Genomic DNA, 12,852 nt, shown 5'->3' with positions numbered 1-12,852 from the left:
GTTGGCTAGTCAGCATTCATTGCCCATCCCTGAAGGCAGCTGAGAGTCAACCATATTGCTGTGGGTCTGGAGTCACATGTAGGCCAGACCAGATAAGGGTGGCAGACTTCTTTCTGTAAAGGATATTAGTGAACAAGATGGGTTTTTCTGACAATTGACAGTGGTTTCATGGCCATCAGTAGATTCTTAATTCCAGATGCTGCCTGCTTAGTAACAATTAATTTTTAATTAATTAGTTATTTTCCTTTACTTAGAGTGAGCTCATCACCATATACTCAGGCACCAACTCGGGAATTGAGTTTCTCTGACTGCGACTTTAAGGACAGTTTCTGACCACTGCAGTATTTAGCCTTATTCAGAGCATGTGTTGTCCAGGAACTTTTAATTCATTTTTGCTGGATAGGCTGACTCTGCACACTCTGATTATTGAAGCTGGATTTCCATAGGATTCAATTAAGTCTTCTGCTGCAGTGAGGAATTTAATTTCTGTCTCCAGCTTCCAAGCCTTTCTTTGGAGCTTTTCTCTGGTGATTGTCATCTGTATCTTCACTTCTTAAACTTTTCATCAGGTCATAATACTTCCTCGATTTTTCCTTCAGTTTTCAAGGATTTAAATTTTGTTCTGCAATGTCTCCGAGGTTTTGAATTATTCTGCTTGCCACCACCCTGTTACAAAGTGTTGAGCATGGTTCCCTGGTTTTATTAAAATAGTCATAGTCTTAAGCATTTCAACAGTAACTATTTATCAATTACTAGAAACTATATAGCTAGGTAAGGTAAACATCCAGGCTACAGCAGTCTTCATGATTGCTTCTATACATGGCTCTGTTCAACACTACACTCAGCTGTAGCTGCAGATTATCTGTTTGCTTATGTCATTGTGCGCAGCACTTCAGTCCCATGTTAACACCATGTGCCAGATCCTTATACTACAACCTCTTTACTATCTTGCATGAGCCAACACTGCCTTTGTGTTGTTCAGACCACCTTACTAACATAAGCAAGATCACCTACTTACAGTTCTGTAATATCACCCATGTTTGTTTATACCATTTGTTGCAGAAACTTTCATTCATGCCTTTATCAGCTCAAAACTCAGCTATTCCAACAGACATCTGAACAGCCTCCCATTCTTCACCCTCCATTAGGTTAAGCACATCAAAAACTCTGCTGTCAGTATCCTCTCCAACACCAAGTTCTGCTTCATTATTCTTGCTCTTGCTGATCTACATTGTCTCCCAGTATCCTGATACCACACGTTTAAATCCCTTTCCAAACCTGTCCAAACTCTGTTTGGTTGACATAAGCTTTTGTGCATCTCTACTTTCCTTTGTTCACCTTCACCTTCAACAAACTAGGCCCCATGCTTTTGGAACTTCCTTCCTAAACTCCTCTGGTTCTCCACCTCATATTCCCTCCTTGAAAGCCAGTCCCTTGCCACATTTTTGGTCACTTCTTCGAACATCCTTTTTGACTAACCATCCAGTGCATTTTTACTGTACCAGCCTTGAAACCTTTTGGGATGCTTTTCTACATTGAAGGTGGCATGTAAATGCAAGTTGGTATATTTCTGCTGACAACAGAACACTGAAATACAAAAAGGTTCCACCCCATCTTCAAGTTTCTTCTCCTTTTCTGAAATCTGTAAATGAGATCTGGTTAGTTCCTGATGGGTTGCAGACAGTCCTCTGCCTTAGGGGCTTTTCTTCAACTGCAAGGCCAAATAATGAATGCTGCCATATTAGAGATTAATGGCCGGGAGAGGGGGTGGCATTAGAGCTGTTTTAGATCTGTTCTAACCAAATGATCGATCATATGGCTCATTGTCCAACAGGCGTTATTAGGTAAATCAGGACCAAATATCATGGCCCTGATTTACAATTTCGTCCATTAATTCAGGGATATTAGATTTCAAAATGCAGTTCCTGCTGTGATGCCCTGGGTGATGTGTTTTGAGTCCATTGACATCAGGGATTCATCCGGCTCAATATTGCATCCTGTGATTGAATTATTCAGTCAGCTGAATTTCCATGGCTTAAAATAGTTGTCGACATGCAAATTACATTTGCTTGTGCCAATATATTTTAAGCAAAATTATTTTGAAACATATAGCATTGTCATGCTTCAGACTTTTGTGAGCATTTTCCACACAATTTAAGAAACTTTTACGTGTTGGGTTTTGAAACACATTTTTGCCTCTCGGGGAAATCAAGAGATATGGGGATTGGGCAGAAAAGTGGAGTTAAGGCTGATCATATTGAACAGTAGGGCAGGTTGCGGGATTGAATGTTCTATTCCTCCTCCTAGTTCTTACAACAGAGTGGGTTTTACAAAAGAACTTGAAATAGGAGCTTGAATAGCTAGCTCTGCTTAAAAAGATCACGGCAGATCTTGTACCTCAACTGCACCGTTGCACATTATACCCGTATCTCTTTATTCCCTGAGCAGCCAAAAATCTACTGGCCTTTGTCGTGAATATGTCCAACAAATGAGAGTACATATCTCTCTGGGGTAGAGGATTTCAAAGGTTCACAGTCTTGGAATGAAGGAATTGCTCCCCATATCAATCCCACGTGGCCATTCTGATACTGTGACCACCCCCATGTTCTAGACTCCCTGCTGAACAAACACTTTTTTTGGTATCCACCTAATTTTTTATATTTCAAATGGATCACCTCTTACTCCACCAATATGCAGGGAACTTAAGCCCAGGCTACACAATCTCTTCCCATAGGATAATCCCGATATCCCTGGAACAATTCGACTGAACTTTCGTTGCACTACCCCCAGGAAAAGCTTAAATTAAAACAATAAACTGCAGATGTCTGAATCTGAAACAAAAACAAAGTGCTGGAAAAGCAGGTCTGACAGCATCTGTGAAGAGAGAATAGAGCCAATGTTCCGAGTCAAGATGATCTTACGTCAGAGCTGCAAGAAAAGTTTGCCCATTCATAGGTAAGGAGACCAAAACTACATGACACTCCTGGTATGGCACCACCAATACCTTACATAATTGTAGTAAAACTTCTCTACTGTCATACTCCAATCCTTTTTTAACAAGAACATTTTTTCCTTTCTAGTTACTTGTTGTACCTGTATGTTAACTTGTATGTAAAAATACCTGTTTGTTGTTTGTGTACAACTATAATGAAGTCACACTGAATGTAGACATTTCCCAGTCTCTCACCATTTAAAACCATTGCTTTTTTATCTTTTCTATCAGAGTGGATAAAGTAGCACTTTATACTACATTTGACATGTTCCTGTCCACTCACCCAACCTATTTATATCCCTCTGCAGCCTTTTTGTCCTCACCACTTACCTTCTCACCTAACTTTGTATAATCAGCAAATTTAGATATGTCGTACTCTGTCCCCTAAAGTCATCAATATGGATTGTAAACAACTAAGGGCCAGGGACCGATCCTTGTAGAACCCATCTAGTTAGAGTCTGCCAACTCAAATGTCCCCTTTATTCCAGCACTGTGATCTGTCCATTAATCAATCCTTGTTCCATGTTATTACCTTTAACCCCATGAGTCCTAATTTTGTGTAATAACCTCTTATGAGGCACCTTTTCAATGAAAAAAATTCCAAATACACTCCATCCACTGAATCTCCGTTATCCATCCTATTACTTGCCTCCTCAAAATACTCTTAACAAATTCATCAAATATGAGTTCCTGGCCATAAACAGTGTTGATATTGTTTAATTATATTATGGTTCTCTAATACCTCAACATTACTTGCATTTGTTGGAATGTGCACTAAATCCATGCATCCTGGATAATCAGAAATATTGTGATAATTACATTCATTAGGTGGGTGGTGGGGAAGATGGAATGCTCCTTTCCATTGAAACTAGCTTTATGTACAGCTTAAAGGGAAAATGTGCAGAAGCAGAATTGTTTAGTAGGACTTTTGGCAAAGGTTTAAGCTCAAGTCTCAATGTTGTGTGGTATGCAGTCAGACAAAGAAATGGTGCAGAATACAGCATGGCTGTGCAGAGAGGCGGTTCTGCCCTAGGCTATAGGTCAAAATACATAATTTTTATGTTTTGAAGTAAAATGACCTATTAAAGTGGGATAGCATAGCACCATCATTATTTTACAGCATTATGATGAGATGATTGAATATAGAAATCTGATCATAACTATGATTCTTATGTCCATCTTCCTGGGGAAAAGAAAACAAGGTTAATAACTCACAATAAGCTTCTGCTCACCAGGAGGTCCACATTTGTGTGAAAATATATGTGTGAAAAATGGGATGATTCAATCCAGATCATAAGGGAAAGCTGTTATTATATCCCTGGATTAAACTATCATACAAACAGACAAAGTGCAGTGCGAGTCAACTTTCATAAACATTAGATGCTCAGATTGCTTAATGGAACAACAGGTCAAGAGGTATCACAGTGGATCTAAATGGATAAGAAAAACCTGATATTTATGAATTTGTTGCAATGATTGTTATTTTAGTATTAAAGAAGTGCAATATCCAGAAGAAAATGTACAGAATTCTAGGCTGACAATGCAGTTTTTCTCTATTTGTTAATACTGATTTATACTTACTTCAATACTTTGATGATATCGCAAAATTTAAATCTTAACTCTCTGTATTGCTTTATTTTTGTTAAACCCTTAATCTTCAAAAGTGACTACTGACATATACAATCCATGAAAATCTCTACACTAATCGGATTAAAATTAAGGACAAGCTAAGAAAATACATTAAAAGTGGCATGTACACAAAGTGGTAGGTACATAAACCCATTATTTTGAATGAATCATGGTTGGTATTAAAACATGATCAGAAAATCTCACTTTATTTACCAATTCCGTACAGATCCTATTATTTTATTTTTAAACATAATATACTTTTTAAGATGAATAAGAACATGCAATAGGAATTAACATTTTTAGCAGCAAACTAAACATTAAATACCTGCATTGTGTTTGGCCAAATATTTATCCTTGTATTGTTTCTTCTTCTTTCCAAACCAGGTACAGCTAGCCTGCTGCTCTTGTTTGGTCTTTTCCATTGCTATACATGCAACACGCCTTATTGGGTAATCAAAAACAAAACAAATCAAGTCCTGGTTGCCACTGTTGGAAAGCATTGGGCAGCATTTAATGGAGGTGACGGAGAGGTGGGTCTCTTCACCTGTTTTTGGAAAAGTCTGCCAAATTAAATTCCAGTCAGACACTTAACTGGGCTGCAGCGGGCCTTCCCACAGTCTAATGTCCTGCAGGTTGAGAACTGCAGGCCAGAGACTGGCTGTTCTTCGTTATTCCACAGTGTCACTGGAAAGGCAGTCCACCCTGCAAAGTATTCCTCATTAACAGCTGCGGACTTGCACTGAAGTTGACAGACTTGACCCACAAGGGACAGTTTGCAACAGTCAAGACGGAATCACATTCTCCCCATGTCTACGTGAGTTTCCTCCAGGTGCTCAGTTTCTACCCACAGTCCAAAGATGTATAGGTTAGATGGATTGGCAAAGATAAACGTGCAGGGTACAGGGATAGGGCTGGAGAGTGGGTCTGGGTAAGACACTCTGTCGGAGAGTTGTGCAGACTTGATGGGCTGAACAGTCTCCTTCTGCACTACAGGAATTCTATGATGTCGTACAGTAGGACAGATCAAACACATACGGCAGCACTGGTACACAGTTGGGAGGGAATGGCTTTGCAAGTCCTCAGCATGCAAGGATACCTTGTGCTGATTAACACTTATTACCCTCACTCAGCTGATGAATCAGTACCCTTTCACGTTGGAAGAAGCACTGAAGGTAGCAATGGCACTCTGGATGGGAGAGTTCAATGCCTTACTAAGAGTGACACAATAGCAGCACTACTGACCAAGCCCACGAGGATATATCTACCTGACTGAACCTGCTGCAGGTGATGAGAACCACCAAGAGAGAATAATCTACCTGACCTTGTCCTAACCATCCACATATCCCAGATGCAGCCATCTGTGCCAGCTTTGGTAGGAATGACCACTGCACAGTCCTTTTAGTGACAAAGTCTCACCTTCACATGGAGGAAACCCACCATCATGTTGTGTGGCACTAACACTGTGGCTAAACTATGTTGATATAGCAGCTCCATTCTGGACATCCAAGAGATGCTTTGAGCCATGAGCAGCAGAATTGTATTCAATCACAATCGGTAAGCTAATGGTCCGACATTCGCTCACTCAACTGCTATCATCAGGCCAGGAGACTAAACCTGGTTCAATGAAGAGTGGAGAGCATGCCATGCAGACCTAAAAATGAGGTGCCAACCTGGTGAAACTACAACAAAGGACTACATGCATGTCAACAGCGGAAGCAGCAGGTTATAGACAGAGTTAGTGTCATACAATACTGGCAGGGCCATTCTGCTCCAGACCTCATTACAGCTTTAGTCCAAACATCGACAAAAGAGCTGAACTCAAAAAGGCAGGTGAGACTGACTGCCCTTAACATTAGAGAGCCCTAACGAAACTGGACTCAATGGGAATTAGAGGGAAACTTTCAATTGGTTGTAGTCATAACTAGCACAAAGAAAATGACTGCTAGAGGTTCTCAGGGTGGTGTATTAGCTTAGCTATCTTCAGCTGATTCATCAATGCCCTCCCCCCACCATAAGGTCAGAAGTATGGATGTTTGTTGATTTTTGCAGCATTCACGAAAATTCGCAAATCCTCAGATTCTGTAATAGTTCATGCCTGCATGCAGCAAGACCTGGACAAATATCAGGCTTAGGCTGGTAAGTAGCAAGTAATATTCAATGAGAAAGAATCTAGCTATCTACCCATGCCATTCAATGGCATTAGCATTGCTGAATCCCCACCGTTAAATCCCAGAGAATTACCACTGAGCAGAAGCTTAAACAGACCAACCACCTAAGTATTATGGTTATAAGAGCAGTCAGAGACTGGAATTTTGTGGTGAGTAACTCACCTCCTAACTCTCCAAAACCTGTCCACCATCTTCATGGCACAATTCAGGGGCGTGATGGAACACTCTCCACTTGTCTGGATGAGTGCAGCTCCAATAACACTCAAGAAGCTTAATGTTATTCAAGGCAATGCAGCCTGCTTGATCAGCACCCCATCCACCACCTTAAACATTCATTCCTTCACCTACTGATGCACAGTGGCCCCAATATACCACCTACAATACCATGCACTCCAGCAACTTGCCAAGGCTCCTTTGACAGCATCTTCCAAACCTGCAACTTCTACCACCTGGAAGAACAAAGGCAACAGATATATAGGAACACCAGATCCTGCAAATTCCTCATCAAGTCAGACACCATCCTGACTCGGAAACATATCACCATTCCTACACTGTCCCCGGGTCAAAGTCCTGGAACTTCCTTCTGAACAGTATTATGGGCGCATCTATATTACATGGACTGCAGCAGTTCAAGAAGATAACTCACCACCACTTTCTCAAGGGTAATTATACAGTGGAGAATAGATGGTTCAGTCTTACCAACATTCATCTGAAGGAAAGTGCACATCATCTTAAGTTTGTGTGTGACATAAACAGAGTGATAACAGGGAGGCAATGAAATGGTTGAGACAAGTGAAGGGATGATAGGTAATATTTATATTATGGGATTCATTCATTGTCTTGATTGGGAAAAGCTATGATAGACAATTAAGCAACTTGATGATAAAAGATAGCTAATAGACCTACCATTCTTGCAGTTCAGGAGAGGGAATGAGTCCAGCTGTACCATTTTTAGAATTTTCTAATTTGCCCTGCCACCAATTGTGATCATCCTTACTGATGATCTGTATGATTTCTCCAACTCGAAACCGGATCCCAGCCTCTTTACAAGGTATAAGGTCATCCTTTGATGGATCATATTCAAATTGTGCTCGAACGTAAATCTGTGAGATAAATGAGATTTTATAAGAAAATGCAATGTATGTTAGAACTGCATATCCAGGGAATTAAAACAAACACAAAACTGACAAAAAAACTATCAAATGCAATAACACAACAGTAAATATAGGGAAATATAAACAATTCAAAGCATTTTCACTAACATGCACCGCTTATGATTTCTACACAATTTGCTAATCAAACGTTTAACATTTTCTATACCTTTACATAGAAATCGATACTCATATTATATAGGGGAAGATGAGGAGGGGGGTCTGGCCCAATTTTCCAATGCTTCTTGAATATAGGAATGGTACTAGAAGATTGGAAAATTGCAAACACCCCTGTTTAAAATAGTGGAGAACAATAAACCTGGCAGCTGCAGGCCAATCAGCTGTATGCTGCTGATGGGGAAATTTTGAGACAAATTGACTTGGAACAAAATAAGAACATAAGAAATAGGAGCAGGAGTAGGCCATCTAGCCCTTCGAGCCTGCCCCGCCATTCAATAAGATCATGGCTGATCTGTCGTGGCTCAGTTCCACATTCCCGCCCTCTCCCCATAACCTTTAATCCCCTCTCTTACCAAAAACCCATCAATCCGCGTCTTAAAAATATTTAGCGAGACAGCCTCCACCACTTCAACGGGCAGAGAATTCCAGAGATTCACCACCCTTTGAGTGAAGAAGTTCTTCCTCAACTTCGTTCTAAACCGCGCCCCCTTTATCTTGAGGCTGTGCCCCCTAGTCCTACTGTCCTTTCTGAGCGGGAAGAGTCTCTCCACCTCTATCCTATCCATCCCATTCATCATCTTATACGTCTCAATGAGATCTCCCCTCATTCTTCTAAACTCTAACGAGTACAAGCCTAGTTTATTCAGCCTCTCCTCATAGCTCAACCCCCTCAACTCCGGCATCAGCCTAGTAAACCTCCTCTGCACTCCCTCCAAGGCCAAAATATCCTTGTGTAAGTACGGCGCCCAAAACTGCACACAGTACTCCAGCTGCGGCCTCACCAATGCCCTATACAGCCACAGCAAGACCTCCCTACTTTTATATTCAATCCCCCTCACTATGAAGGCCAGCATCCCATTTGCCTTCCTGATCACCTGCAAGCTGGGTTTTTGCGACTCATGCACAAGGACCCCGAGGTCCCTCTGCACCGTCGCCTGCTGCAGTTTTTCTCCACGTAAGTAATAATCCTTCCTACCATTATTCCTACCAAAGTGGACCACCTCGCACTTGCCAACATTAAATTCCATTTGCCAGTTCCTGGCCCATTCACCCAGCCTATCTAGATCCTTCTGCAGACTGTCCACACCCTCTGCACAATTTGCCATTCCACCAATCTTGGTGTCATCAGCAAATTTCGACACCATACACTCGGTTCCCTCCTCCAGATCATCTATATAAATGGTAAATTAGCTGAGGCCCCAGCACCGACCCCTGGGGCACTCCACTAGTCACCAACCGCCAATCCGAATAGCACCTATTAACCCCCACTCTCTGCCTCCTATTTGACAACCAATCCTCTATCCACGCTAACACCCCACCCCCAACTCCATGTCCCCTGACCTTCTGCAATAACCTCTTGTGGGGTACCTTGTCAAACGCCTTCTGAAAATCAAGAAAGACCACATCCACCGGCTCTCCTTTATCCACCGCCCTAGACACATCCTCATAGAACTCCAGTAAATTTGTCAGATACGACTTCCCTTTAACGAAACCGTGCTGCGTCTGCTCTATCAAGCAATTCCCCTCAAGATGCCTCGCTATTTCCTCCTCGATGACAGATTCTAACATTTTACCTACAACAGATGTTAAACTAACCGGCCTATAATTCCCTGCCTTTTGCCTGGCACCCTTCTTAAACAACGGCGTAACGTTAGCCGTTTTCCAATCTTCCGGCACTTCACCGGAATCCAGCGACGTCTGGAAAATAACCACCAAGGCATCCACTATCACCTCCGCCATTTCTTAATCATAATTTGAAAAAATATGGGCTAATAATTATAGGTTAACATGTATTTGTTAAAACTTAATTGATAAAGTAACATGGGAGGTTGATGCTATGCTTACAGATGTTCAAAAAGCATGCACCAAAATGCCACATAATAGATTTGTTAGCAAAATTAGAATTACACAACTGACTAAAAAACAAAGTAGACAGAAGTGGTGAACAGTTATTTTTCAGACTGTAGGGAAATATACAGTGTGTTCTCCATGAGTTAGGTTTGGTGCCAGTGCTCTTTATATTACATATTAATGACCATGACTTGGGTATACAGGATATAATTTAAAAGTTTCAGATGGCACAAGTTGTGAAATGTGGTAATCAATGTGGAGAATAGCTACGGACTTGATGAGATTAATTGGACAGCATTACCAAAAAGCCAGCACAGACACAATGGACTAAATTATTTCATTGTGTTCTGCATCATTTTACGATCTGCAATACTAGCTGCTGACGATTCTACTCAGGCCAGTTATAGACTTTGTAACACAATTAACTGAAAAGTTAAATACTTCAACATACAAAATACTGAATGAGAAATGGATTGACTGCTATACTAAGCTATGGATGCTGTAAAATTTCTATGGAATTGAACTATTCACCTGTCGTCCTTTTGGTTGTGTAGTTGAGGGCAAGTCCTGTAGAATAAAGTCAACCCAAGGAAAAGAGATTTTCATTTCACCTTCAAAGCAAAACTTTGACAATTCTACCATATTTTGCATTTGTTATTTGTTTAATTACTGCAAAAGATTATAATACAATCAGGTGTTATAAGCATCAATTTGCATAATGCATCAAGCCATTACATAAAATGATTTAACGAATAACTGGGCCAGGCTGCTTAGCAACAAGCTGTAGAAAGCAGTTACCAGCTGTGAACAGTATTGCCCCACTCCCACTGCGTAATCTACATCTTCAACACAAGTTTACTATGAATAAACACAGTTACTGCTTTGAAGCCTATATTGTTCTAATCAAGTTAGAGAAGGATTTAGGCTATGTAAACCAAATTTACTAAATGCTATATGGGTAATTTTGATTCAGATATTGAGTTGTGTTACTACATTTTTTAAGTTATTTCTCTAGAATGTTACCTATTTACTAACTTTAAATACGTTTAATTCACCACCATCCTTGTAAATTATTTGTTCATATTTCCATTAGTTTCTTTTCCCATACACTCTCTTCCAACTGAATGTGTAGGCAGATGCCTGTTTTTCGACTTCTCCCAATGCTTTTCCTGGATTGGCCGTAAGGAGGAAAATGAGTGTGACAAGAATTAATTTGTCTTTTAATTTCTTCCCCATGAGTATGTTGTATTGACAAGATCTAGAAAATACATACTGGAAAAAATGATTCATACATCTTGCACTTTAGTGCTCCCGGGTTATGGAGGGGAAAATTATCCACAGCTTACATATTCCTGATGTAAATTGACAATATCTCATTGACCATAGGAATAAGGAAGAAACAGTAACATCCTAACTAAACTGCAGGATAATTATTAGCAGTTGATGCATCAGCTATCATATCAGTTATTTTGTTAGAATTATTACCTGATCACTCAAATGTATTTGTATAGTCCTGCAGAGCCCTGTTTGCCAATTGTACAAATTTAGTCAAAGAATTACTTTATGTTCCCTTTTTTTCAGGTAGAATAAATTATGAACATTTTGCAATAAGTAACGTATGATTAATGTTCTTCCAGAAAATCTCAATGCTGGTAAAATTAGAACTTGTGTTGAAAATGTACTAACAATTCTATATTCATCATTACTAATAGACAAAAAAAACATCTGTAGCATTGAATTGCCAGGCCAGGCTTCAGCTTCACATCGTAATGTGCATGTACCACGGCAGCAGTGGGCACACCAATTTGAGAACTCAGATAGCGGAAACCAAACCATAATTCTCAGAGCTCTCGTGTGAACCATGCGTTTAAAGACTTTGCTGTGATGCTGAACCAACTTTCAATTGGGCACCACCATTACACAAAGTATTTCTCTTCACTTCTCCTCTGCCCTTTTTCATAAACAATCTAAGTGTAAAGGAATCTTTCCAGTTATTGATTGTGCCAATGCAATTTGGTAGCAAGATGCATTGGTAACTGATCCACAGCTGAAAACTGGTCTTCATAAATCACCAGGGAACAAATGATATTGCCACTGGCTTCTTTGCACTTGATATTAAAAACTGGCAGGAGTTTACTGAAATATTCTCTGGTACAAAGGTACTGGTCAACACTAAAACAATTACACCACTGGCAACAGAACTTTGGATTTGTGTTGTAAATGGATGCCTTACCGAAACAGAATTATAAGTGCTGCTATAGCCGTTAGCTGGGGATTGTCTGGATGTGGAAGGGGAATCTCTCTGCAACGAGACAGAAGGTTCAGTAGCACCTTATATACACAACTGCAAACACGTCAGAATTTTACACACTGTTTTAAAGAACAGACTGAGGCCCAATTCAATTGTTTCTAAATAGGAATCATTTACTTGTTTTTTTTCCCCCATGTATGTTAGTTGCATGTAATAGAATAAAACTTTTGGTTGTGATTTTCAAAATGCATTTAGAATTGAATAGCTGCCAAGTAATGTTTCCCATTCATTGTTGTATTAAACTAAAAGCAAGTATAATGTGTAAAATGTTTAGAGGGCTTTATAGGGTTGCAGCTGGGATGCTGTTGTGCCTGGTTGGAGAGTCCCAGGAGAAGGGATCAATTACTCAGGTCTTGGGAGGGGAGGAATTAATTGACTCAGTGTTGTGAATCTTTGAAATTGACTATCAAAGAGGGGGTTATGGAAGCTCAGTCATGGGACGCATTCAGTGAATTTTTGGATACCAAGGGAATCAAGTGATATGGGAAGTGGGATTAAGATAGAAGATTGGATTTTATTGAATGACAGAGCAGGCTCAAGAGACCATGTGGATTATTAATGCTCCTATTT

At 40.2% G+C, this 12,852-nt stretch overlaps 1 protein-coding gene across 11 annotated transcripts in view; it reads right to left on the bottom strand.

The window, feature by feature from the left end:
* caska (calcium/calmodulin-dependent serine protein kinase a) overlaps window positions 1-12,852 on the bottom strand; it is a 417,836-nt gene that overhangs the window by 28,349 nt on the left and 376,635 nt on the right. For 8 of the 11 annotated variants that reach the window (XM_080203831.1, XM_080203835.1, XM_080203832.1 and 5 more), the window contains 4 exons: window positions 12,205-12,273; window positions 10,503-10,538; window positions 7,696-7,892; window positions 4,947-5,062 (listed from right to left, as the gene is read on the bottom strand). In XM_080203831.1, coding sequence (XP_080059957.1) covers window positions 4,947-5,062; window positions 7,696-7,892; window positions 10,503-10,538; window positions 12,205-12,273 — 418 coding nt within the window. The remainder of the gene's footprint in view (window positions 1-4,946; window positions 5,063-7,695; window positions 7,893-10,502; window positions 10,539-12,204; window positions 12,274-12,852) is intronic. The other 3 variants (XM_080203838.1, XM_080203839.1, XM_080203840.1) reach the window with 1 other exon arrangement.

This window comes from Carcharhinus amblyrhynchos, chromosome 15, assembly GCF_965287045.1.
Source record: "Carcharhinus amblyrhynchos chromosome 15, sCarAmb.v2.hapA, whole genome shotgun sequence".
Lineage (NCBI taxonomy): Eukaryota > Metazoa > Chordata > Chondrichthyes > Carcharhiniformes > Carcharhinidae > Carcharhinus > Carcharhinus amblyrhynchos.
The sequence above is the reverse complement of the archived record's forward strand: the minus strand, read 5'-3'. Positions and strand labels throughout refer to the sequence as shown.